At 48.6% G+C, this 27,555-nt stretch overlaps 1 protein-coding gene across 49 annotated transcripts in view; it reads right to left on the bottom strand.

Annotated features, from left to right (window-relative positions):
- LOC134927837 (uncharacterized) overlaps nt 1–27,555 on the bottom strand; it is a 1,188,393-nt gene that overhangs the window by 299,681 nt on the left and 861,157 nt on the right. For 33 of the 49 annotated variants that reach the window (XM_063922861.1, XM_063922855.1, XM_063922844.1 and 30 more), the window contains 3 exons: nt 16,407–16,439; nt 16,061–16,090; nt 10,091–10,123 (listed from right to left, as the gene is read on the bottom strand). The exons of 1 other annotated variant lie outside the window; for it this stretch is intronic. In XM_063922861.1, coding sequence (XP_063778931.1) covers nt 10,091–10,123; nt 16,061–16,090; nt 16,407–16,439 — 96 coding nt within the window. The remainder of the gene's footprint in view (nt 1–10,090; nt 10,124–16,060; nt 16,091–16,406; nt 16,440–27,555) is intronic. 15 more of the 49 variants (XM_063922862.1, XM_063922851.1, XM_063922866.1 and 12 more) reach the window with 3 other exon arrangements.

Here is a 27,555-nt window from a genome sequence, read left to right as displayed (position 1 = left end):
CCGCCCCCTGTATGCTCCGTGGCGGATGCAGTGCGGGGCGAGCAGCGTGTGGGGCTGCCAGCGGGAGCCGGGTAGCGGGACGCGATGGAACAGACAGCGGGGAGCGCGTCCTGAAGCGCTCTGAGCAGCCGCTGGAGCAGCGGTGGGGGCCGGAGCAGCGGCGGCAGGCGGGCGGACTTAGAGGGATCCCTGTTAAAGAAAACTTTGTCCCCACACAGCGGGGCGGCAGCGTGAGCTGACCGCTCCAAGCAACATACCTTGACTCCTGCTGCTGTGGTGAGGCTCCGACGGGGCTTCTCTGCAAGCGCCGGCCAGCCTGTGTGCAGGAAGTCTGTATGGCTGTGAGGGTGCTCATTTATTGAGGACCGACACGCCAAAGCTGCTAGTAGCAGCTTGCACTATCCCTGACCCTGCCTTTTGGAAGGGGGAAAGGGATGTGTATTAAAAAGGAAAATAGTAACTAAAAAAAATAAAAAAATATTCAAAAGAATTGTGGACTCAGCCACAGAACCTGTTTCTACGACGAGCACAGAAAAAACACTGAGGTACTCTGGGATATGGAGGGGTGGAGTGTTCTAAATTTAAATATTCAGTGCCGTTTCCTGCGGAAGCCGTCCATATCCCAAGAGTACTCCAGTGACCCCTAGTGGATGAAAAAGAAATAGATAAGAAAAAGTGGTGAGGTAATGAACCAACACACAACATAAAAAAAAAAAGAAGGATAGCCACGCTAACCACAACTTGAAACTAGGGACAGCAACAGCAGACCCAACCAAGAAGCACAGAGGCGGGCGCCCAGTATCCCCTATGGACTAGGAGAAAAGGGAATTACCGATGGGTATTAAGTTTCTATTTTCTCTAACGTCCTAGGGTATACTGGGATGGTCTTAGTACCATGGGGATGTCCCAAAGCACCCAGACCGGGAGGGAGAGTGCTGAGACCCCTGCAAAACTGCCTGACCAAACTGAAGGTCCTCTCTAGCCAAGGTATAAAACTTTACAAACGTGTTAAAACCAGACCAAGTAGCAGCTCGGCTTAACTGCAAAGCCGAAACACTGCATGCTTTTCCGCTCAGAGGATGAATCTGGTTACCTCTGACATTGCAGCTCTGCTCTTCGTTCCACCTTGTCAGTTTATGTAGGCCACCGTCGTTACAGTGTCCAACTGAACCTGAATGGCCTGATCTTTCAGAAGATGTGCCGCTTGTAGAAGATCGTTGTACATGGCCCTTAGTTCCAGAATGTTTATTGGAAGGATGGATTCCAGACTTGACCAACTTCCTTGGAAGTTTCACCTTTGGGTGACTGCTCCCCAACCTCTGAGACTTGCATCTGTGGTTAGGAGGATCCAATCCTGAAACACAAACCTGCGGCCCTCCAGTAGGTGAGAAGTTTTCAGCCACCAGAGGAGCGAGATTCTGGCTTTCGGCGACAGACGTATCCTCTGGTGCATGTGAAGATGAGATTCCAACCATTTGTCCAGGAGATCCAGTTGGAAGGGTCGTACATGAAATCTTCCATACTGTAAAGCCTCACAAGGAGGCCACCATTTTCCCCAGAAGGTGAATGTACTGATGGACCACCTGGGCTGCCTTCAGGACATCCCAGACCATTGATTGGATCACCAACGCTTTATCCACATTTTCTAAACGGAGTCTGGTAAGAGGGTCATAGTGGGAGGAGCCAGTCCACACTATTAAACTCTTAAAGTGCCCATGGCTCCCAAGGGACCAGTCCATACCCCATAGTACTAACGTGGACCCCAACATCCTCTAGGACGCAGGAGAAATTGTGGATTCACCTATCTGTGGATGACTGAAATCATGCCAAAGGAAACAATTGAAGACATGCTCGCACAACTGAAGAACAGAGATGTGCTTGAAGGCTGCCATGCCACTGGTTTGTTAACTGGCTGTGTGTTTTGATGACGGCTAGAGTTTGTAAAGCACATCCTCTAACGCAGAGGTTCTCAAACTTGGTCCTCGTGGGCCCACACAGTGCATGTTTTGCAGTTAACCCAGCAGGTGCACAGGTGTATTAATTACTCACTGACATTTTAAAAGGTCCACAGGTGGAGCTAATTATTTCACTTGTGATTCTGTGAGGAGACCTGCAAAACATGCACTGTGTGTGCCCCCGAGGACCGAGTTTGAGAACCTCTGCTCTAACCAATCTACTGTGTACGATTGGTTTTGTAGAGCACGGCTTCGAAAGGACTGAGTAAAAGATTTTAACGATAGTCTAGCGCAGGGGTAGCCAACCCTGGTCCTCAAGAGCTACCAACAGTGCACGTTCTCCAGGTCTCATCTTTTAAAATGTGACAGGTAGTAATAACTGTTGGTAGCTCTCGAGGACCAGGGTTGGCTACCACTGGTCTCGCATTTCCTTTCAGGAACTGGTGCAGGCAATGGTAGGAAAACAGACATTCCCCAAGTAGCCTGATAAAATTAAATTTCTCCCAATAAGGACCAACAGTGCCAGCATAAGGCGTTTCTATCGGCCTGCCAAGTCCGGATTCAAAGTGCCCGACGGCCGCAATAATAGAGGGCGAAATCAGAGAACTTACCTGACCAACATCCATAGATGCCGTAGTGAAATACTCTGTCAATTCACAAATGTGATCGTTTATAAGTAAAAAGGTGGGTCTTAGGAATGACCCTGTTGTAGGCTTACCTTATGCAGTGTTGCCTATGCAACGCCACCTATGTTAACCCAAAATACTACTAAAGAAAGTCTAAGCAACACTCCTGCTGCCTTCTAAATGGACTTTAGCAGGGCCTGCAGCTTATGCTGGAACGGGGTCTTAAAGAGTCATTGCAGCTGGGACTGGAATAGTTTTGAAATTTAAGAGTCCACTGGTGGCAAAATTTCAGTCATCATCGTGGGAAAGGCTAGATAAACCATAGAAAAGCGGTTTATTTGGATTTAATAAAACTTCATTAGTTTCCTGATATATTCAGGACTGGCATTGAATCTTCAGAAACCGGTAAACTAAGAGACACGACTACTTTTATGAACTGAACTATAAATGGACGTTTGTAAACCCTACATAGTTCTAGAAATAGTCTGAGCGCTGCGGCTGCTCAGACGGTGTTACTGTGAAACTGACTTAGCCACCTCACGCTCTTTTCGTGCAGCAGACAAATTACACTTTAAAATTAGCCATCACACCTGCTATCATCCTCAAAGAGGATCAGGGCAGAGGTCCTTCTTGGACCCGTATGTACAAAAGACACTGCAAGTGGATGCTGTTCCAGTTATTATGCATACAGACAGACCGTATATTATTATTTTTTTAAATTGTGTGCTTGAGTGCACCACACGCTGGTTTGTTCAGTATGTGTCTTACTAAAGAAACCCTACTAACACCCCTGCCCCCTCCAGGGGCCACGTGTTGTAGGCCAACTAAATTCACACACACATAGGATAGGCTGATTAATAGCCTGCCTTGCCCCTAGTTATGTAAACCGCACTAATACCCAATACATATCAATATGCACAAGTAGTCCGTAGTGGATGCTGGGAACTCCGTAAGGACCATGGGGAATAGACTGGCTCCGCAGGAGACTGGGCACTCTAAAAGAAAGATTAGGTACTATCTGGTGTGCACTGGCTCCTCCCTCTATGCCCCTCCTCCAGACCTCAGTTAAGGAAACTGTGCCCGGAAGAGCTGACATTACAAGGAAATGATTTGGAATCCAGGGTAAGATACCAGCCACACCGTACAACTTGTGATAACTAGTAACCGTTGAGTGAGGCTCAGTTATTGTTCATACTGTTAACTGGGTACAGTTAACAGTATGAACAATAACTGAGCCTCACTCAACGGTTGGCTCATAACAATAACCCTTAAGTTAAGCAATAATTATATACATGTATTGCAGAGAGTCCGCACTTGGGACGGGCGCCCAGCATCCACTACGGACTACGAGAAATAGAATTACCGGTGAGTAAATTCTTATTTTCTCTGACGTCCTAGTGGATGCTGGGAACTCCGTAAGGACCATGGGGATTATACCAAAGCTCCCAAACGGGCGGGAGAGTGAGGATGACTCTGCAGCACCGAATGAGCAAAGGCAAGGTCCTCCTCAGCCAGGGTATCAAACTTGTAGAACTTAGCAAATGTGTTTGAACCCGACCAAGTAGCAGCTCGGCAAAAGCTGTAAAGCCGAGACCCCTCGGGCTGCCGCCCAAGAAGAGCCCACCTTCCTTGTGGAATGGGCTTTTACGGATTTAGGATGTGGCAATCCTGCCGCAGAATGAGCTTGCTGAATCGTGTTACAGATCCAGCGTGCAATAGTTTGCTATGAAGCAGGAGCACCCAGTTTGTTCGGTGCATGCAGGATAAACAGCGAGTCAGTTTTCCTGACTCCAGCTGTCCTGGCTACATAGATCTTCAAAGCCCTGACTACATCAAGTAACTTATAGTCCTCCAAGTCCCGAGTAGCCGCAGGTACCACAATAGGTTGGTTCAAATGAAACGCTGATACCACCTTTGGGAGAAATTGGGGACGAGTCCTCAATTCTGCCCTGTCCATATGGAAGATCAGATAAAGGGCTTTTACATGACAAAGCCGCCAATTCTGACACACGCCTAGCCGAAGCCAAGGCCAATAGCATGACCACTTTCCACGTGAGATATTTCAGCTCCACGGTCTTAAGTGGCTCAAACCAGTGGGATTTCAGGAAATCCAACACAACGTTAAGATCCCAAGGTGCCACTGGAGGCACAAAAGGGGGCTAAATATGCAGCACTCCCTTAACAAACGTCTGAACTTCAGGCAGTGAAGCCAGTTCTTTTTGAAAGAAAATAGATAGGGCCGAAATCTGGACCTTTATGGACCCCAATTTTAGGCCCATAGTCACCCCTGACTGTAGGAAGTGCAGAAATCGACCCAGCTGGAATTCCTCTGTTGGGGCCTTCCTGGCCTCACACCAAGCAACATATTTCCGCCATATGCAGTGATCATGCTTTGCGGTCACATCCTTTCTAGCTTTTATCAGCGAAGGAATGACTTCATCTGGAATGCCCTTTTCCGCTAGGATCCGGCGTTCAACCGCCATGCCTTCAAACGCAGCCGCGGTAAGTCTTGGAACAGACAGGGCCCCTGCTGTAACAGGTCCTGTCTGAGAGGCAGAGGCCATGGGTCCTCAGATCATTTCCTGTAGTTCTGGGTACCAAGTTCTTCTTGGCCAATCCGGAACGATGAGTATTGTTCTTACTCCTCTCTTTCTTACTATCCTCAGTACCTTGGTAATGAGAGGAAGAGGAGGGAACACAAACCAACTGGAACACCCACGGAGTTACCAGTGCGTCCACAGCTATCGCCTGAGGGTCCCTTGACCTGGCGCAATATCTTTTTAGCTTTTTGTTGAGGCGGGACGCCATCAGGAAATCTGCTTCCCAGTTGTCCACTCCCGGAATGAACACTGCTGACAGTGCTAGTACGTGATTCTCCGCCCATCGAAGAATCCTTGTGGCTTCTGCCATCGTCATCCTGCTTCTTGTGCTGCCCTGGCGGTTTACATGGGCGACCGCCATGATGTTGTCTGACTGATTGGTTTTGAAGCAGGGGCTCTGCTTGACTCAGGGCGTTGTAAATGGCCCTTAGTTCCAGTATATTTATGTGTAGTGAAGTCTCCTGACTTGACCACTGTCCCTGGAAGTTTCTTCCCTGAGTGACTGCCCCCCATCCTCGGAGGCTTGCATCCGTGGTCACCAGGACCCAGTCCTGTATGCCGAATCTGCAGCCCTCGAGAAGATGAGCACTCTGCAGCCACCACAGCAGAGACACCCTGGCCCTCGGGGACAGGGTGATCAACCGATGCATCTGAAGATGCGATCCGGACCATTTGTCTAACAGATCCCACTGAAAGATCCTTGCATGGAACCTGCCAAAGGGAATTGCTTCGTAAGAAGCCACCATCTTTCTCAGGACTCGCGTGCAATGATGCACAGACACCTGTTTTGGTTTCAGGGGGTCCCTGACCAGACAATTCCTGGGCCTTATCCACCGGGAGAAACACCTTCTTCTGTTCTGTGTCCAGAATCATGCCCAGGAAAAGCAGACGCGTCGCAGGAATCAGCTGCGACTTTGGGATATTCAGTATCCAGCCGTGCTGTTGCAACAACTCCTGAGAGAGTGCTACGCTGACCAACAACTGCTCTCTGGACCTCGCCTTTATAAGGAGATCGTCCAAGTACGGGATAATTATAACTCCCTTCTTCCGAAGGAGTATCATCATTTCAGCCATTACCTTGGTAAATACTCTCGGTGCCGTGGACAGGCCAAACGGCAACGTCTGGAATTGGTAATGACAGTCCTGTACCACAAACCTGAGGTACTCCTGATGAGGTGGGTAAATGGGGACATGCAAGTAAGCATCCTTGATGTCCAGCGACACCATAAAATCCCCCTCTTCCAGGCTTGCAATCACCGCTCTGAGCGATTCCATTTTGAACTTGAACTTCCTTATATAAGTGATCAAGGATTTTAAATTCAGAATGGGTCTCACCGAACCGTCTGGTTTCGGTACCACAAACATTGTGGAATAGTAACCCCGTCCCTGTTGAAGGAGGGGAACCTTGATTATCACCTGCTGGAGGTATAGCTTGTGAATTGCCGCCAGTACTACCTCCCTTTCCCTGGGAGCAGCTGGCAAGGCTGATTTGAGGTAACGGCAAGGGGTAGTCGCCTCGAACTCCAGCTTGTATCCCTGAGACAATTTGTACAGCGCAGTGCAGCTTCTTTCCTCTAGCCCTGCCTCTGGGCAGAAAGGATGCGCCTCTGACCCGCTTGCCTTTCTGAGGCCGAAAGGACTGTACATGATGATACGGTGCTTTCTTAGGCTGTGAGGGAACCGGAGGTAAAAAAGTTGACTTCCCAGCTGTCGCTGTGGATACGAGGTCCGAGACACCGTCCCCAAACAATTCCTCACCCTTATAAGGCAAAACCTCCATGTGTTTTTTAGAATCAGCATCACCTGTCCACTGCCGAGTCCATAATACTCTCCTGGCAGAAATGGACATTGCATTAATTCTAGATGCCAGCAGGCAAATGTCCCTCTGTGCATCCCGCATATATAAGACGACGTCTTTTATATGTTCTATGGTTAGCAAAATAGTATCCCTGTCGAGGGAATCAATGTGGTCTGACAGGGTATCAGACCATGCTGCTGCAGCACTACACATTCATGCTGAAGCAATAGCTGGTCTCAGTAAGGTACCCGAGTGTGTATACAGACTTCAGGATAGCTTCCTGCTTTCTATCCGCAGGCTCCTTTAGGGCGGCCGTATCCTGAGACGGCAGTGTCACCTTTTTTGATAAGCGTGAGCACCTTGTCCACCCTAGGAGATGTTTCCCGCCTACGGACAGGTTACGTTGGGAAAGGGTACGCCATCAGTAACATCTTAGAAATCACCAGTTTCTTATCGGGGGAAATCCATGCTTCTTCACACAATTCATTTAATTCATCAGATGGGGGAAAAGTCACTGGCTGCTTTTTCTCCCCAAACATAATACCCTTCTTGGTAGTAACCGGGTTAACATCAGAAATGTGCAATAAATTACTCATTGCAGTCATGTATCGGATGGCCTTTGTAGACTATACATTTGTCTCCTCATCTACACTGGAGTCCGACTCCGTGTCGACATCTGTGTCTACCATCTGAGCTAGCGGGCGTTTATGAGCCCCTGAGACGCCTGGGCAGGCGCGGGCTGAGATCCCGGCTGTCCCAAGGCTGCTGCGTCATCGAACCTTTTATGTAAGGAGTTGACACTGTCTGTTAATACCTTCCACATATCCATCCAATCCGGTGTCGGCCCCGTCGGGGGCGACACCACACTTATCTGCCCCTGCTCCGCCTCCACGTAACCCTCCTCATCAAACATGTCGACACAGCCGTACCGACACACCGCGCACACACAGGGAATGCTCTGACTGAGGACAGGACCCCACAAAGTCCTTTGGGGAGACAGAGTATGCCAGAACACACCACAGCGCTATATAACACAGGGATTTACACTATAATGAGTGATTTTTCCCAATAGCTGCTTATTAACCACTTTGCGCGTAAATTTATGTGCCCCCCCCTCTCTTTTTTACCCTTCTTGTACAGGATACTGCAGGGGAGAGCCTGGGAAGCGTCCTTCCAGCGGTGCTGTGAAGAGAAAATGGCGCTGGTGTGCTGAGGAAGAAGGCCCCGCCCCCTCAGCGGCGGGCTTCTCCCGCATTTTGTATAACTTAATGGCGGGGTTTTTTACACATATACCGTTTTCCAAACTGTATTATGTGTACTTTAGTGCCAAAAGGTAATCTAATTGCTGCCCAAGGCGCCCCCCCCCCCAGCGCCTTGCACCCAACAGTGACCGGAGTGTGTGGTGTGGTGTGCTGTGGGAGCAATGGCGCACAGCTGCGGTGCTGTGCGCTACCTTAATGAAGACAGGAGTATTCAGCCGCCGTTTTCGTCGTTGTCTTCTGTCTTTGCAAGGGGGACGGCGGCGCGGCTCCGGGAACGGACGATCGAGGTCAGGCCCTGTGTTCGAACACTCTGGAGCTAATGGTGTCCAGTAGCCTAAGAAGCACAAGCTAGCTGCAAGCAGGTAGGTTTGCTTCTATCCCCTCAGTCCCACGTAGCAGCGAGTCTGTTGCCAGCAGATCTCACTGAAAATAAAAAAACCTAACAAATACTTACTTTCTAGCAAGCTCAGGAGAGCCCACTATGAGCACCCAGCTCTGGCCGGGCACAGATTCTAACTGAGGTCTGCAGGAGGGGCATAGAGGGAGGAGCCAGTGCACACCAGATAGTACCTAATCTTTCTTTTAGAGTGCCCAGTCTCCTGCGGAGCCCGTCTTTTCCCCATGGTCCTTACGGAGTTCCCAGCATCCACTAGAACGTCAGAGAAAACACTGCTACACTCCTACTAAGCTTATAGAAATAGCTGGACTGAGCTAGATAGACAGATCTATAACAATGCATAGTGGAAGATTGAGATGGAAATACATCCCTGAAGCGTGAGCTGACTGCAGTGGCACTGCTCCTCATTGGGAGCGATGACGGGCTCAGGGCAGCGTATCATCCTGAGCACTGCACATAGATTAAAAATCTCCCCCACACCCGGAACAGCGGCAGCGCGAGCTGAATGTCCGCTCCCTGCAGCAGCAGAGACACCATGTCGGCTCGGTGAGGGGCGCAGGGCAGCGCTGTTACAAAAACTTCCCACACACTCAGAGCGGAGGCAGTGTGTGCGGACCGCCCGCTCACTGATGCGACTGACAGCGTCCCGTGGGGAGCGTTGATGGGAACCGGCCGCAATCTGACCCAAGTCTCAGCTTAGGCTTTTAATACACACACTTCTGTAAAATGGTCACCCACACCAGCGGCGTGTGCCGACTGCCCCCACACACTACCGCGGTTGTGGCTGCACCTCGTGGGGAGCAGTGAGAGGCACGCCGGGCAGCGGTGGCGGTAACAGCGCCATGTGTGGAGCGGGAAGGAGCGCAGGGTAGCGGTAAACTTACAGATAAACATACTCCCCATTACCAGTGCAACCGCAGAATGAGCTGACCACCGCTATAGACAACCCAGACTGACACACATAGCTGAGGCAGCATGAGCTGACCGCCCGCTCAGTACCTTTCCTGGAGTCTGGAGTACAGACGAGGCATCTCTCCAAGCACTGTCGTGCTCCCTCAGCCAAGGCTGGATTCAGCTTATGCTGATGAAGGTCTATGGATGGGTTCCATTGTCTGAGCGAAGACAAGCCTTTGCTGCTTGTAGCAGCCCCCACATAGACCCGGACCCAAGCTTCTTAATAGGCTGGGAAGGGCTGTGGCTTAAGAGATTAGTCGAGCACGTGCCATAGCTATGAAGGCACAAAAAACACTGAGGAATCTTGGGAGTATGTAGGATTACACATTTCAATATTTAAAATGTGCCTATACCCGCTATCGCACCGTCCATATCCCAAGAGTACTCCAGTTTCCACTAGTGGATGAAAAATAAATTCAATTTGCCAGCATTTTGTGGTACTCTAAATGACATACATGTATTAGTGTATTTTTATACAAAAATAGTACTTTTATATACCTGGAATGCTTGTGGTGTCCATCTTCTGGTTTTCTAAAATGTAAAAAAAAAAAACAACAACCTGTAGTACTGGATGTAAAGGACAGCTCACATTTAGAAGGAAAAAATTTGCATGTTAGTAATAGTCTCTCTATGTACAATGCTGGGTGATGCAATAAAGTAATCAAAAAGGTACTGACAGAAAAAATAAGATTTTACTCACCGGTAAATCTATTTCTCGTAATCCGTAGTGGATGCTGGGACTCCGTAAGGACCATGGGGAATAGCGGCTCCGCAGGAGACTGGGCACAACTAAAGAAAGCTTTAGTACTACCTGGTGTGCACTGGCTCCTCCCTCTATGACCCTCCTCCAGACCTCAGTTAGGATACTGTGCCCGGAAGAGCTGACACAATAAGGAAGGATTTTGAATCCCGGGTAAGACTCATACCAGCCACACCAATCACACCGTATAACTCGTGATACTATACCCAGTTAACAGTATGAAATATAACCGAGCCTCTCAACGGATGGCTCAACAATAACCCTTTAGTTAACAATAACTATATACAAGTATTGCAGACAATCCGCACTTGGGATGGGCGCCCAGCATCCACTACGGACTACGAGAAATAGATTTACCGGTGAGTAAAATCTTATTTTCTGACGTCCTAAGTGGATGCTGGGACTCCGTAAGGACCATGGGGATTATACCAAAGCTCCCAAACGGGCGGGAGAGTGCGGATGACTCTGCAGCACCGAATGAGCAAACTCTAGGTCCTCCTCAGCCAGGGTATCAAACTTGTAAAATTTAGCAAATGTGTTTGACCCCGACCAAGTAGCTGCTCGGCAAAGTTGTAAAGCCGAGACCCCTCGGGCAGCCGCCCAAGAAGAGCCCACCTTCCTCGTGGAATGGGCTTTCACTGATCTAGGATGCGGCAGTCCAGCCGCAGAATGTGCAAGCTGAATCGTACTACAAATCCAGCGAGCAATAGTCTGCTTTGAAGCAGGAGCACCCAGCTTGTTGGGTGCATACAGGATAAATAGCGAGTCAGTTTTCCTGACACTAGCTGTCCTGGAAACATAAATTTTCAGGGCCCTGACTACGTCCAACAACTTGGAATCCTCCAAGTCCTTAGTAGCCGCAGGCACTACAATAGGTTGGTTCAAATGAAAAGCTGATACCACCTTAGGGAGAAACTGGGGACGAGTCCTCGATTCTGCCCTATCCATATGGAAAATCAGATAAGGGCTTTTATATGACAAAGCCGCCAATTCTGACACACGCCTGGCCGAAGCCAAGGCCAACAGCATGACCACTTTCCACGTGAGATATTTCAAATCCACGGTTTTTAGTGGCTCAAACCAATGTGACTTTAGGAAATCCAACACCACGTTGTGATCCCAAGGTGCCACTGGAGGCACAAAAGGGGGCTGAATATGCAGCACTCCCTTAACAAATGTCTGAACTTCAGGCAGTGAAGCCAGTTCTTTCTGGAAGAAAATCGACAGAGCCGAAATCTGGAACTTAATGGAACCCAATTTTAGGCCCATAGTCACCCCTGACTGTAGGAAGTGCAGAAAACGGCCCAGCTGAAATTCCTCCGTTGGGGCCTTCCTGGCCTCACACCACGCAACATATTTTCACCATATGCGGTGATAATGGTTTGCGGTCACTTCTTTCCTAGCTTTAATCAGCGTAGGGATGACTTCCTCCGGAATGCCCTTTTCCTTCAGGATCCGGCGTTCAACCGCCATGCCGTCAAACGCAGCCGCGGTAAGTCTTGGAACAGACAGGGCCCCTGCTGCAGCAGGTCCTGTCTGAGCGGCAGAGGCCATGGGTCCTCTGAGATCATTTTTTGAAGTTCTGGGTACCAAGCTCTTCTTGGCCAATCCGGAACCACGAGTATAGTTCTTACTCCTCTCCTTCTTATTATTCTCAGTACCTTGGGTATGAGAGGCAGAGGAGGGAACACATACACCGACTGGTACCCCCACGGTGTTACCAGAGCGTCCACAGCTATCGCCCGAGGGTCCCTTGACCTGGCGCAATATCTTTTTAGCTTTTTGTTGAGGCGGGACGCCATCATGTCCACCTGTAGCCTTTCCCAATGGTGTACAATCATTTGGAAGACTTCTGGATGAAGTCCCCACTCTCACAGGTGGAGGTCGTGCCTGCTGAGAGTCTGCTTCCCAGTTGTCCACTCCGGGAATGAACACTGCTGACAGTGCTAACACATGATTTTCCGCCCATCGGAAAATTCTTGTGGCTTCTGCCATCGCCATCCTGCTTCTTGTGCTGCCCTGTTGGTTTACATGGGCGACCGCCATGATGTTGTCTGACTGGATCAGGACCGGCTGGTGTTGAAGCAGGGGTCTAGCCTGACTTAGGGCATTGTGAATGGCCCTTAGTTCCAGAATATTTATGTGTAGGGAAGTCTCCTGACTCAACCATAGTCCTTGGAAGTTTCTTCCCTGTGTGACTGCCCCACAGCCTCGAAGGCTGGCATCCGTGGTCACCAGGACCCAGTCCTGTATGCCGAATCTGCGGCCCTCTAGAAGATGAGCACTCTGCAGCCACCACAACAGCGACACCCTGGCCCTTGGAGACAGGGTTATCAGCCGATGCATCTGAAGATGCGACCCGGACCACTTGTCCAACAGATCCCACTGGAAGATCCTTGCATGGAACCTGCCGAATGGAATTTCTTCGTAAGAAGCTACCATCTTTCCCAGGACTCGCATGTATTTGTTTTAGGAGGTCTCTGACTAGAGATGACAACTCCTTGGCCTTCTCCTCCGGGAGAAACACTTTTTCCTGTTCTGTGTCTAGAACCATACCCAGGCACAGTAGACGCGTCGTAGGAACCAGCTGCGATTTTGGAATATTCAGAATCCAGCCGTGCTGTTGTAGCACTTCACGAGATAGTGCTACTCCGACCAACAACTGCTCCCTGGACCTCGCCTTTATAAGGAGATCGTCCAAGTACGGGATAATTATAACTCCCTTTTTTCGAAGGAGTATCATCATTTCGGCCATTACCTTGGTAAATACCCTCGGTGCCGGGGACAGACCAACGGCAACGTCTGGAATTGGTAATGACAGTCCTGTACCACAATTTTGAGGTACTCCTGGTGAGGAGGGTAAATGGGGACATGCAGGTAAGCATCCTTGATGTCCAGTGATACCATGTAATCCCCTTCGTCCAGGCTTGCAATAACCGCCCTGAGCGATTCCATTTTGAACTTGAACCTTCGTATATAAGTGTTCGATTTCAATTTTAGAATGGGTCTCACCGAACCGTCTGGTTTCGGTACCACAACCATTGTGGAATAGTAACCCCGGCCTTGTTGAAGGAGGGGTACCTTGATTATCACCTGCTGGAAGTACAGCTTGTGAATTGCCGCAAGTACTACCTCCCCTCGAGGGCAGCAGGCAAGGCTGATTTGAGGTAACGGCGAGGGGGAGTCGCCTCGAACTCCAGCTTGTATCCCAGTGATACTACTTGCAGATCCCAGGGATCCACCTGTGAGCGAGCCCACTGGTCCCTGAAGTTCCCGAGACGTGCCCCCACCGCACCTGGGGCTCCACTTGTGGAGCCCCAGAGTCATGCGGTGGACTCAGAGGAAGCGGGGGAAGATTTTTGATCCTGGGAACTGGCTGTCTGGTGCAGCTTTTTCCCTCTTCCCTTGTCTCTGTGCAGAAAGGAAGCGCCTTTGACCCGCTTGCTTTTCTGAAGCCGAAAGGACTGTACCTGATAATACGGTGCTTTCTTAGGCTGTGAGGAAACCTGAGGTAAAAAAATTTCTTTCCCAGCTGTTGCTGTGGATACAAGGTCCCAGAGACCATCCCCAAACAATTCCTCACCCTTATAAGGCAGAATCTTCATGTGCCTTCTAAAGTCAGCATCGCCTGTCCACTGCCGGGTCCCTAATACCCTCCTGGCAGAATGGACATTGCATTAATTCTGGATGCCAGCCGACAAATATCCCTCTGTGCATCCCTCATATATAAGACAACGTCTTTAATATGCTCTATGGTTAGCAAAATAGTATCCCTGTCCTGACAGGGTAATAGACCACGCTGCAGCAGCACTATCCATGCTGAGGCAATTGCAGGTTTCAATATAGTACCCGAGTGTGTATATACAGACTTCAGGATAGTCTCCTGCTTTTTATCAGCAGGCTCCTTCAAAGTGGACGTATCCTAAGACGGCAGTGCCACCTTTTTTGACAAACGTGTGAGCGCCTTATCCACCCTAGGGGATCTCTCCCAACGTGACCTATCCTCTGGCGGGAAAGGGTGCGCCATCAGTAACTTTTTAGAAATTACGAGTTTCTTATCGGGGGAACCCACGCTTCTTCACACACTTCATTCACTCATCTGATGGGGGAACAAAACACTGGCTGCTTTTTCTCCCCAAACATAAAACACCTTTTTTGTGGTACTTGGGTTAATGTCAGAAATGTGTAACACATTTTTCATTGCCGAGATCATGCAACGGATGTACCTAGTGGATTGTGTATATGTCTCAACCTCGTCGACACTGGAGTCCGACTCCGTGTCGACATCTGTGTCTGCCATCTGAGGTAGCGGGCGTTTTTGAGCCAGATGGCCTTTGAGACGCCTGGGCAGGCGCGGGCTGAGAAGCCGGCTGTCCCACAGCTGTTACGTCATCCAGCCTTTTATGTAAGGAGTTGACACGGTCGGTTAATACCTTCCACCTATCCATCCACTCAGGTGTCGGCCCCGCAGGGGGTGACATCACATTTATCGGCATCTGCTCCGCCTCCACATAAGCCTCCTCATCAAACATGTCGACACAGCCATACCGACACACCGCACACACACAGGGAATGCTCTGACTGAGGACAGGACCCCACAAAGCCCTTTGGGGAGACAGAGAGAGGAGTATGCCAGCACACACCAGAGCGCTATATTTAACACTGTAACTGAGTGATTTTCCCAATAGCTGCTTGTATACACAATATTGCGCCTAAATTTAGTGCCCCCCCCTCTCTTTTTTACCCTATGTAGTCTGGAAACTGCAGGGGAGAGCATGGGAGCGATCCTTCCAGCAGAGCTGTGAGGGAAAATGGCACCAGTGTGCTGAGGGAGATAACCCCGCCCCTTTTTCGGCAGACTTCTCCCGCTTTTTTGTAGGTATATCTGGCAGGGGATTTTACACATATATAGTCTCTATGACTATATTATGTGTAGTTTTGCCAGCCAAGGTACTTAATATTGCAGCCCAGGGCGCCACCCCCCAGCGCCCTGCACCTATCAGTGACCGGAGTGTGAGGTGTGCATGGGAAGCAATGGCGCACAGCTGCAGTGCTGTGCGCTACCTTGGTGAAGACCGAAGTCTTCTGCCGCCGATTTCCAGGACAGTCTTCTTGCTTCTGGCTCTGTAAGGGGGACGGCGGCGCGGCCCCGGGACCGGACGATCGAGGTCGGGCCCTGTGTTCGATCCCTCTGGAGCTAATGGTGTCCAGTAGCCTAAGAAGCCCAAGCTAGCTGCAAGCAGGTAGGTTCGCTTCTTCTCCCCTTAGTCCCTCGTAGCAGTGAGTCTGTTGCCAGCAGATCTCACTGAAAATAAAAAACCTAAAAAACTCTTTTTCTAGGAGCTCAGGAGAGCCCCTAGTGTGCATCCAGCTCAGCCGGGCACAAGATTCTAACTGAGGTCTGGAGGAGGGTCATAGAGGGAGGAGCCAGTGCACACCAGGTAGTCCTAAAGCTTTCTTTAGTTGTGCCCAGTCTCCTGCGGAGCCGCTATTCCCCATGGTCCTTACGGAGTCCCAGCATCCACTTAGGACGTCAGAGAAATGAAAAAATGAAAGGAAAAAAAAAAAAAAAAAACACACAAATAGAAGAGTCCTTATTCTGAAAGTATTCTGGATAAATGCATCACCATATCCATGTATATAAAAAAAAATAAAAAAATAAAAAAGGTACACATGTATCTACATACAAAAATAGTCATTTTCTATACCTGGAATTCTTGTTGGGTTCACCTGGTTTCCTAAAACGTAATGAAAAAACATGCAACTTCGAATGTAAATGAGGATATTCACATTTAGAAAAAGCAATGTTTGCATGTACTAATTTTAGCCACTTTAATCGATGGTAGGCAACACCACACACGTCTGGTCACAGAGTGCTTCCTTCAGCGGTTGCTAAGCAGTGTGACACACAGTAATCATGGGTAATGAGGAAAAGGAATGCCAAGGATATCATGTGGAAAAAGGAAATTTGCAAGCATTTTGTGGTACTCCAAATAACACACACTTAGATCACGTACAAGTGTTTTTATATACAAATAAAGTACTTTTATATACCTGGAATACTTGTGGTGTCCATCTCCTGGTTTTCTAAAATGTAATGAAACAACCTATAATACTGGATGTAAATGAGGACCACGAACATTTAGAAGGAAAAAAAAAAATAGGATTTTAAATTACCTGCCGGAAAATCCTTTTCTCGTAGTCCGTAGAGAATGCTGGGGTCCTCATTAGTAACATGGGGTATAGACGGGTCCACTAGGAGCCATTGGCACTTTAAGAGTTTAATAGTGTGGGCTAGCTTCTCTCTCTATGCCCCTCCTTCCAGACTCAGTGTAGAAACTGTGCCCGAGCAGACAGATATACTTCGAGAGAAGGAAATACACAGATAATGGCGAGATACATACCAGCTCACACAAACAAGGCAAACTAAGCTAACTAGCTTGAAACTCAGCAATAGCTGAGAACATTACTTAACCAAATTACGCAGTACTTAAAGCCATACTGAATCAAGTAACCACTGCAGGATAAAGCGCTGGGCGGGCGCCCAGTATCCTCTACGGACTACCAGAAAAGGATTTACCGGTAGGTAATTAAAATCCAATTTTCTCTTACGTCCTAGGAGGATGCTGGTGTCCACATTAGTACCATGGGGATGTACCAAAGCTCCCAGGGAGGGAGAGCGCGGAGACTCCTGCAAAACTGATTGACCAAACTTCAGGTCCTCAGAGTCGAACTTGTAGAACTTGGCAAACGTGTTCGACCCCGACCAAGTATCCACTCAGCAAAGCTGTAAAGCAGAGACAGCCCAAAAGAGCCCACCTTACGAGTAGAGTGGGCCTTAACAGATCTTGGACACTGCAATCCTGACTTAGAATATGCATGCTGGATAGTGAACCTGATCCAGCGAGAGATCGTCTACTTAGAAGCAGGACACCCAATTTTCTTGGAATCATATAGGACAAACAGAAAGTCGGAATTTCTGTGACGAGCAGTCCTCTTCACATGGATGTTGTAAGGGCTCTGAAAATCTAAGGACTTTGAGGAGTCAGTAGCAACTAGCACCACAATAGGTTGAATAATATGAAAAGCCGACACAAACTTGGGAAGAAACTGCTGACGTGACCGGAGCTCAGCTCTATCTTCATAGTAGATCAAGTAGGGGCTCTTACAAGACAAAGCCCCAAACTCTGAGACACATCTATCAGAAGCTAAGGCCAACAAAGTGACAGCCTTCCACGTGAGAAACTTGACCTCAACCTCCGGTAGAGGCTCGACCCAATCCGATTGGAGGAACTGTAACACCAAATTAAGATCCCAGGTGGCACAAAGGGAGGCTGGATGTGCAGAACCCCTTTCAAGAAAGTCTGAACCTCAGGAAGGCAAGCCAGGTGGATGGATAGGGCCGAAATCTTTACGGATCCCAACCTCAGACCCATATCCACACCAGCTTGCAGGAAGAGGAGAAACTGTCCCAGTTGAAAGTCCACCATAGGAAGCTTCTTGGATTCACACCAAGAGACATACTTATTCCAAATGCGATGGTAATGTTTAGACGTTACACCTTTCCTAGCCTGTATCAGGGTAGGAATAACTTTGTTCGGAATGCCCTTCCGAGCGAATATCTGGCGTTCAACCTCCATGCCATCAAACGTAGCCGCTGTAAGTCTTGATAAGCAAACGGCCCCTGTTGTAACAGGTCAACCCGAATAGTAAACTGCCTCGGATCTTCCAGCAGTAGATCCAGAAGATCTGCGTACCAAGCCCTTCTTGGCCAGTCTAGAGCAATGATGATCGCCTGAACTCTTGTTTTCTTTATGAGTTTTAGAATCCTTGGAATGAGTGGAAGTGGAGGAAACATGTACACCAACACCCAGTGAGTCACCAGGGTGTCCACCGCCACTGCTTGTGGGTCTCTCGATCTGGAACAGAACCTCCGAAGCTTCTTGTTTGAGACGGGAGGCCATCATGTCTATTCGAGGTACACCCCAAAGATCTGTCACCTCCGTGAACACCTCCGGATGGAGGCCCCACTCTACTGAATGGAGATCGTGTCTGCTGAGAAAGTCGGCTTCCCAGGTGTCTACTCCCGGAATGAAGATGGCTGACAGCGCCAACGCATGTTTTTCTGCCCAGAGGATGATTCTTATTACCTCTGACATTGCAGCTCTGCTCTTCGTTCCGCCCTGTCGGTTTATGTAGGCCACAGTCGTTACATTGTCCGACTGCACTTGAAAGGCTCGATCTCGCAGAAGATGAGCCGCTTGGAGAAGTCCGTTGTAGACTGCTCTTAGTTCCAGAATGTTTATTTGAAGACTGGATTACAGGCTTGACCACCTTCCTTGGAAGGTTTCCCCCTGTTACTGCACCCCAGCCCCAGAGACTTGCATCCGTGCTAAGAAGGACCCAGTCCTGAACCCCAAACCTGCGGCCCTCCAGAAGGTGAGGCATGTGCAGCCACCAGAGGAGTGAAATCCTGGCTTTCGGCGACAGACTTATCCTCTGGTGCATGTGTAGGTGAAAACCCGACCATTTGTCTAGGAGATCCAGTTGGAAGGACCAAGCATGAAACCTTCCATACTGTAGAGCCTAGTAGAAGGCAACAATCTTCCCCAGAAGGCAAATGCACTGATGAACAGATACACGGGTTGGCTTCAGGACATCCCGCACCATTGTTTGAATCACCAACGCTTTCTCCCCGGCAGAAACACCCGCCGCACTTCCGTGTCGAGGACCATCTACAGAAAAGACAATCTCCTTGTCTGCTCCAAATGTGACTTTGGAAGGTTCAGGATACAACCGTGTTCCCTGAGCAGATGAGTCGTGAGAACAATGGACTGCAACAACCTCTCCCGACACGATGCCTTTATCAGCAGGATCGTCCAGATATGGAATTATGGTCACCACCTGCCTGCGGAGAATCATCATCTCTGCCATCACCTTGGTGAACACTCTCTGTGCTGAAACTGATAGTGACTGTCCAATAGTGCAAATCTGAGATAAGCCTGGTGCGGCAGCCAAATCGGAATGTGGAGGTACGCTTCATTGATATCCAGGGATACCAGAAACTCTCCCTCCTCCAGACCCGAGATCACTGCTCTCAGTGACTCAGTTTTGAATTTCCTCAAGGGTTTAGCGACTTCAAGTTCAAAATTGGTCTGAACGATACATCCGGTTTCGGTACCACAAAATGGTTCGAATTGTAACCCGTGTGTTGCAGATGAGGTAGAACTGGGACAATGACCTGTGACATTTCCAATTTTCGGATGGCGTCCTGTAGGATAGCCCTGTCTGTCAGCAACGCTGGCAAGCCTGATTTGAAAATCAGTGAGGCGGGAGTTCTTGAAACTCCAGTCGGTACCCCTGGGACACAATATCCTGTACACAGGGATCCAGGCCGGTCGATACCCAGACGTTGAGGACACGTCCGAGTCTCACACCCACTAGCCCGTCCCTCCAGGCTGTACGGTCCACAGTCATGCTGAGGATTTTGAGGAACCAGAAGAAGGTTTCTGGTCCTGGGAGCTTGCGGGTGCAGCCTTTTAGATTTGCACGACCACATCTAAAAGGTGGTATGAGGCTTGGACCTTTTTGCTATAGCGGTCCAAAAGGACTGCGATGCAATTGGGGAAAATGGTTTCCTCATAGAAGGTGTAGCAGAGGGAAGGAAAGGTGACATACCAGTGGTTGCTGTGGAAATCCACGCATCAAATGCTTCCCCAAATAGAGCCTGACCTGTGTAGGGTAGGTTCTCCACACTTCTGGATTTGCGTCTGCAGACCATTGGCGTAGTCAGAGTCCCCTGCGACCAGAGACCGACATGGCAGATAACCGTACAGTCAGCGTACCCAGGTCCTTCATGGATTGCACCATCAACCCCGCAGAATCCTGTATGTTACGTAAAAACAATTCAATGTCACTTCTATCCATTGTATCCAAATCCTCTAGTAATGTGCCTGACCACTTTACTATGGGGCTTTAGAAATCTATGCACAAGCAATGGTGGGCCTTAACGACACTCCTGAAGCAGTGTATATGGATTTGAGTGTAGTGTCAATCTTACGATCAACCGCAGAATGAGCCTGCTGAATCGTGTTACAGATCCAGCAAGTAATAGTTTGCTTTGAAGCAGGAGCACCCAGCTTGTTGGATGCATACAGAATACCAGCAAGTCAGATTCCCTGACTCCAGCCGTTCTGGCTACATAAATCTTCAAAGCACTGACTACATCTAGTAACTTGGAATCCTCCAAGTCACGAGTAGCCGCAGGCACCACAATAGGTTTGTTTAAATGAAAAGATGACACCACCTTTGGCAGAAATTGCGGACTAGTCCGTAATTCTGCCCTGTCCATGTGGAAAACCAGATAGGGGCTTTTACATGACAAAGCCGCCAATTCTGACACACGCCTAGCCGAAGCTAAGGCCAATAGCAAGACCACTTTCCACGTGAGATATTTTAACTCCACGGTCTTAAGTGGCTCAAACCAGTGAGATTTCAGGAAACTGAAACACCACGTTAAGATCCCAAGGTGCCACAAAAGGGGGGCTGAATATGCAGCACTCCCTTTACAAAGGTCTGAACTTCAGGAAGAGAAGCCAGTTCCCTTTGAAAGAAAATGGATAGGGCCGAAAATAGGATTTTGGTACTTACCAGGTAAATCCTTTTCTTTGAATCCATAGGGGTCACTGGAGTACTCTTGGGATATGGACGGGCTTCCGCAGGAAACAGCACTGAATATTTAAATTTAGTAACACTCCACCCCTCCATATCCCTGGTCACTACCCAGTGTTTTTTACTGAGCCGAACAGGAATTAAGAGAGGTTAATAATGGAGTATTACATATAACATAACTGACAATAACGAAGTTAACACATAACGTTACTGACAACTAAACAGTTGACACCCTAACCAGCACTTGTAACTTGAACCAGTCGGTGAAAGTGTGTTACCATAAGATCCTCAGAACTAACCACAAGTAGGTAAAACTGCTCTGGGTGGGCGTCCAGTGACCCCTATGGATTCAAAGAAAAGGATTTACCTGGTAAGTACCAAAATCCTATTTTCTTTTTCATCCACTAGGGGTCACTGGAGTACTCTTGGGACGTACCAAAGCTTCCCCCGTGGGCGGGAGAGCAGTTTGGCACTTGTAACACTAGGCGGCCAAAGCTAGATGCTGATGCCGCAAAAGTATCAAACTTGTAAAAGCGCACAAACGTGTGCACTGAAGACCATGTAGCCGCTCGGCAAAGCTGCGTCGCAGAAGCCCCACGACCAGCTGCCCATGAAGTACCCACAGAACGTGTGGAATGAGCGGTTACTGACGTAGGCGGTTGTAACCTAGCATGAAGGTAAGCCTGGCGTATGGTCAGTTTTATCCATCTGGATAAAGTTTGTTTAGATGCTGGCCAACCCATTTTGGCAGCATCATAGAGAACAAATAACGTATCCGTCTTACGAACTGAAGACGTTCGGGATACATAAACGCGTAATGCGCGAACCATATCCAGAGTTCCAGAATGTTCTGTCAACACAGGAACTACTATTGGTTGATTGATGTGAAAAGATGACACTACCTTTGGTAAGAAGGCGGGATTCGTCCGAAGTTCCGCTCTGTCATCATGAAACACCAAATACGGTGGCTTGCATGACAAGGCACCCAAATCCGAAACACGCCTCGCCGAAGCTAAGGCTAAGAGAAAAATTGTTTTCCAAGTGAGAAACTTTATATCCACTTGTTTTAAGGGTTCAAAATATGAAGACTGTAAGAACTCCAAAACCAGATTCAAATCCCATGGCGCTGTAGGTGGAATGAATGGAGGCTGTACCCTGAGTACACCTTGGAGAAAAGTGTGTATCGACGGCAATAGAGCCAATCGTCTTTGAAAATAAATTGACAAAGCAGAAACCTGCACCTTTAGTGTAGATAAACGCAATCCTCCATCTAAGCCTGTTTGTAGAAACAACAACAGGCGGCATACCTTGAAAGCTGATGTCGGAAATTTCCGAACCTCACACCAACCTATATATGCACGCCATATTCTGTAATAATGAGCTGCCGTAACTGGCTTCCTAGCTCGTAACATGGTTGGTATAACTGAATCTGGAATGCCCTCTCTTTTTAAGAGGGCGGTCTCAACAGCCACCCCGTCAAACGCAGCCGCGCTAAATCGGGGTAAAGAAACGGACCCTGTTGTAACAGGTCTGGACGTATTGGGAGCGGCCACGGATCGTCTGCGAGTAATCCTCGAAGATCCGAGAACCAAGCTCTCCGAGGCCAATGAGGCGCCACTAGTATGACTGTGAGCGACTCTCTTTTGATCCGTTTTAGCACCAGAGGGAGCAACGGAAACGGTGGAAACAGATACACCAGACTGTACGGCCACGCGATAGTGAGAGCATCCACCGCGACTGCCTTTGGATCTCTTGTTCTGGACACATACTGGAGCGTTTGATGATTGTGTCGAGATGCCATCAGGTCCACCTGAGGATAACCCCATCGCTGAACCAACATGTGAAACACTTCTGGATTTAATGACCATTCGCCTGGGTGAAAATCCCGACGACTGAGATAATCCGCTTCCCAGTTGTCCACTCCCGGAATGAACACAGCCGACAATATCACCTGGTGGCATTCCGCCCAATTGAGGATTCGAGCTACTTCCCGCATTGCCATGCGGCTTCTCGTTCCTCCTTGTTTGTTGATGTATGCGACCGCCGTCGCATTGTCCGACTGCACTTGGACAGGCTGAGAGCGAATCATGTGCACTGCTTGTCGTAGCGCATTGAAGATTGCGCGGAGTTCTAGAACATTTATAGACAGCAATTTCTCGTGATCCGCCCAGAGACCCTGGAGCTGACAATTTTGAATTACCGCTCCCCAACCTCTGAGACTGGCGTCCGTAGTTAGAATTATCCAATTGCAAACTCCGAACCGTCTTCCTGCGGTTAAATTGTGTTCCTTGAGCCACCATAGCAGAGATACTCTTGCTATTGGTGACAACCTCACCCTGTGGTGAATCTGCAGATACTAGCCCGACCACTGGGCAAGTACGTTCAGCTGAAATGGACGAGAGTGAAATCTTCCGAACTGAAGCGCCTCGAAAGCTGCCACCATTGTGCCTAACAGGCGAATGCACAAGTGTACCGACACTGTGCGTGGCTTGAGTACTAATTGTACTAGATGGCGTAGCATTTGTACTTTCTGTTGTGGTAGGTAAATTCTTTGATTGACCGTATCGAGAATCATACCTAGGAACTGAAGGCGTTGAGACGGAATTAGATGTGATTTCTTGAAATTTACAATCCAACCGTGGTGAACCAGTACATTGTATGTTAGCAGCGCATGTTGGGTAAGTATCTGTTGAGACGGAGCTTTGATGAGCAGATCGTCTAAATACGGAATTATTGTCACTCCCAGGGATCTGAGGTGAGCTATCATCACAGACATTACTTTGGTGAATACCCGAGGCGCTGATGACAGGCCAAACGGCAGAGCCTGAAACTGGTAATGGTTCTGGCGTATTGCAAATCGTAAGAATTTCTGATGAGGCTGCCAAATTGGAATGTGTAAGTACGCATCCTTGAGGTCTAGCGCAATCATAAATTCCTTGGTCTCTAATCCCGCAATTACTGAGCGTAGAGACTCCATTTTGAATCTGTAGTAAGTTACGTACTGATTGAGTCCCTTTAAATTCAATATTGGTCTGACTGAGCCATCCGGCTTTGGGACCACAAATAGACTTGAATAATAACCCTGACCCTGTTGGTGTACAGGGACCGGAATCAACACTGCCGAATCCAGTAAGGACTGAATGGCAATTTGCAAAACTGTCCTCTTGTCGTCCGACAGAGGCAATCCTGTCTTGAAAAACCGCAGAGGCGGCAGACAGTCGAACTCTATTTTGTAACCTTTTAATACTAAATTGCGAATCCAGCCCTCCGCGGATGTGTGGAACCACGCCCCATGGAACTTCTGAAGGCGTGCTCCCACAATTGGAGAACCGAGATGGGCTGGTAACCCGTCATGCCACTGGCTTGTCGGTAACCTTAGCGTCTTGGCGAGTTGTGTTGGTTTGATGGAAACCACGTCCTCGACCACGTCTAGCAGGTGTGGCTGATCCTCTGCCACGTCCTCGAAAGGGCTGAGGTCTAAAAGATTTGAACGAAGGTCCAGCGTACCTTCTTCTTGGCGCAGGTGGAGGCAATGGTAAGAATACAGACTTACCTCCCGTAGCCTCCTTAATCCATGCGTCCAATTCTGGACCAAACAACTTCTTGCCATCGTAAGGCAATGCCTCTATACTTCGTTTGACCTCTGCCTCCGCTTGATAAGTACGCAGGTAAAGTGCTCTTCTTGCCGTAACTAGCGAAGATGAAATACGAGAAGTGAGCTGACAGACGTCAGTAGACGCTGTACAGAGATACTCTACAGCCTCAATCATTTGATTTACCTGAATTATCAGGTTTTCGTCATGTAAAGCAGATTTGAGTTCTGTAAGCCATATTATGAGCGCCTTAGTTACCCAAATGCCAACCAATCCAGGTCTTAGCATCACACCTGCTGCTACATACATGGTTTTTAGCATAGTTTCTATCTTGCGATCTGAAGGATCTTTAAGCGTAGTAGCTGCTGGCACTGGTATGGTTAATTTCTTGGTAAGCTTTGACACTGAAGAATCAACTATAGGTGGATTCTCCCATGTACACGTTACCGAGTCTGGAAAAGGATAACTAGACTTAAATCTGCGAGGTATAGAAAACCGTTTATCTGGATTCTGTCTTGTTTCTACTAACATCTCATTTAGAGAATCCGACACAGGAAAACTTACTGGCGTCTTCCGTCGTTTAGTAAATACGACCTGATCATTGGTGAGAGGCTGCTCAGCTTCAGGGAACTTTAGAGACTGCCGTACCGCTCTGATGAGATCATCAATGCCGGAACTGTTAACATCCTCGCTATCTGACTCCACTTCGCCCTCCTCACCCTCCTCGTGTTCCGTGAGGTCAGGTATGGAATCGTCAGAATGTAACATAGCAGACACTGGAAAATCATAAGACATATGAAAATTATCCCGTTTGCCCAAAATGGATTTGGACCTTACGCAAGGCTGAGACGCCTCTGGTAGTTCTGGCGGTCTCACCCTAGCCTCAGATCTTAACGTTTCTCGCTCCAGACGAGCAGCGGTCATTTCCGTCTGAAAACTCTCCAGTACATTCACTAACCTACCCCACGGTGGGTCCGGTGAGGAAATTGGTTGTAAAACCGGAGGAGCAATGGTATTATGGACGGAATCCACAAAACATACTGTACATGTGGTAGATGCATTTGGTAACACACTGTCACATATTTTGCAATTAATCTTTTTAGTTTTCGCTGGTGCCTTACTCATTATGGCGACAGACAATACAATACACAAAACACAGACACCTGCACGACTCAGTAAAATAGCAATAAGGTGTCTCTGTATATAAATCTGACCAAGTGCAGTACACGTGGCCAGTACTACGAAATGTGATCCCAAATTCCCACTAACACCCCTGCGCCTTCCGGTGGTGTAGAGATGTAAGACAGGAACCTTCTGGAATCACAGAGGGAGACACAGGAAGCATGATTAATGGCTGCCACAGGAAGCATGGTTAATGGCTGCCACAGGAAGCATGGTTAATGGCTGCTATTTAAACATATAATCACAGTTCCATACTGATATTATAAACAGTCTCCCTGCCAGCAAAAGCCTCATTATATATTATATATATAAAATGTGCTTAAACATATCACTGATGTTATACACAGTCTCCTTGCCAGCAAAAGCCTCATTATATATTTTATATATAAAATGTGCTTAAACATATAATCACAAAATCATACTGATATTATTACAGTCTCAATGCCAGCAAAAAACCTCATTATATATTCTATATATAAAATGTGCTTAAACCTATAATATATTTCTATATATAAAATGTGCTTAACATTCACAGTACACATTCTATAAATGCATGAGACGCTGTAAAGATCTGCTGCTGTCCCCCCTCTACCCCCTTCGCAGCTGCTTAGTGTGCAGTGCGGGCCGGGCATCGGGCTGATAGCTTAGGACCCCCAGCGATACAAGCGGCGCTGGATCATTGACAGAAGCGGCAGCCTGAAGCAGGGAGATGTAGTGGCGGCCGTGTGTTCAAGTGCTGGAACGGAGACCCGGCGGCCAGATTACCCGCGGCCATCAGCTGTTCACTCGGCGGGCGACCTGCTGCCGCCGCCGCTATACCGAACACAAGCGCCTTTTTACACAGTCTCCCCTCCTCGGGACGGCAGCGAAAGCTGTCCGCCCCGTTCTCACATACCTGCAGTCTGTCCTGAGGCTCCGACGGGGCTTCTTCAACAAGCGCCGGCCAGCCAGTTCAGCAGGATGTGTGTGCTTGTGAGGGAGCTCTTTCAGAGAGGCCCGACACGCACGTGCTGCTATCAGCAGCTGCACTATCCCTGACCCTGCCTTTTGGAAGGGGGAAAGGGATGTGCCTTGTAGAAAAAATAAAGAAAAATAAAATATCTTCAATAGCCGAAACTTCAGTAGCTGCTACCTCGTTCAGCACAGAAAAAACACTGGGTAGTGACCAGGGATATGGAGGGGTGGAGTGTTACTAAATTTAAATATTCAGTGCTGTTTCCTGCGGAAGCCCGTCCATATCCCAAGAGTACTCCAGTGACCCCTAGTGGATGAAAAAGAAATCTGGACCTTGATGGACCCTAATTTTAAGCCCAGTCACTCCCGACTGTAGGAAGTGAAGGAAACGGCCCAGCTGGAATTCCTCTGCAGGGGCCTTCCTGGCCTCACACCAAGCAACATATTTTCGCCATATACGGTGATAATGTTTTGCTGTCACGTCTTTCCTAGCCTGTATCAGCGTAGGAATAACTTCATCCGGAATGCCTTTCTCCACTAGGATCCGGCGTTCAACCGTCATGCCGTCAAACGCAGCCGCGGTAAGTCTTGGAACAGACAGGGCCCCTGTTGCAACAGATCCTGTCTGAGAGGCAGAGGCCATGGGTCCTCTGTGAGCATTTCTTGCAGTTCCGGATACCAAGTCCTTCTTGGCCAATCTGGAACAATGAGTATTGTTCCCACTCCTCTTTTTCTTACGATCAGCACCCTGGGTATGAGAGGAAGAGGAGGAAACACATAAACAGACTGAAACACCCACGGTG

Source organism: Pseudophryne corroboree, chromosome 5 (assembly GCF_028390025.1).
Source record: "Pseudophryne corroboree isolate aPseCor3 chromosome 5, aPseCor3.hap2, whole genome shotgun sequence".
Lineage (NCBI taxonomy): Eukaryota > Metazoa > Chordata > Amphibia > Anura > Myobatrachidae > Pseudophryne > Pseudophryne corroboree.
Note: the sequence above shows the minus strand (reverse complement) of the source record. Positions and strands in the feature narration are given on the sequence as shown.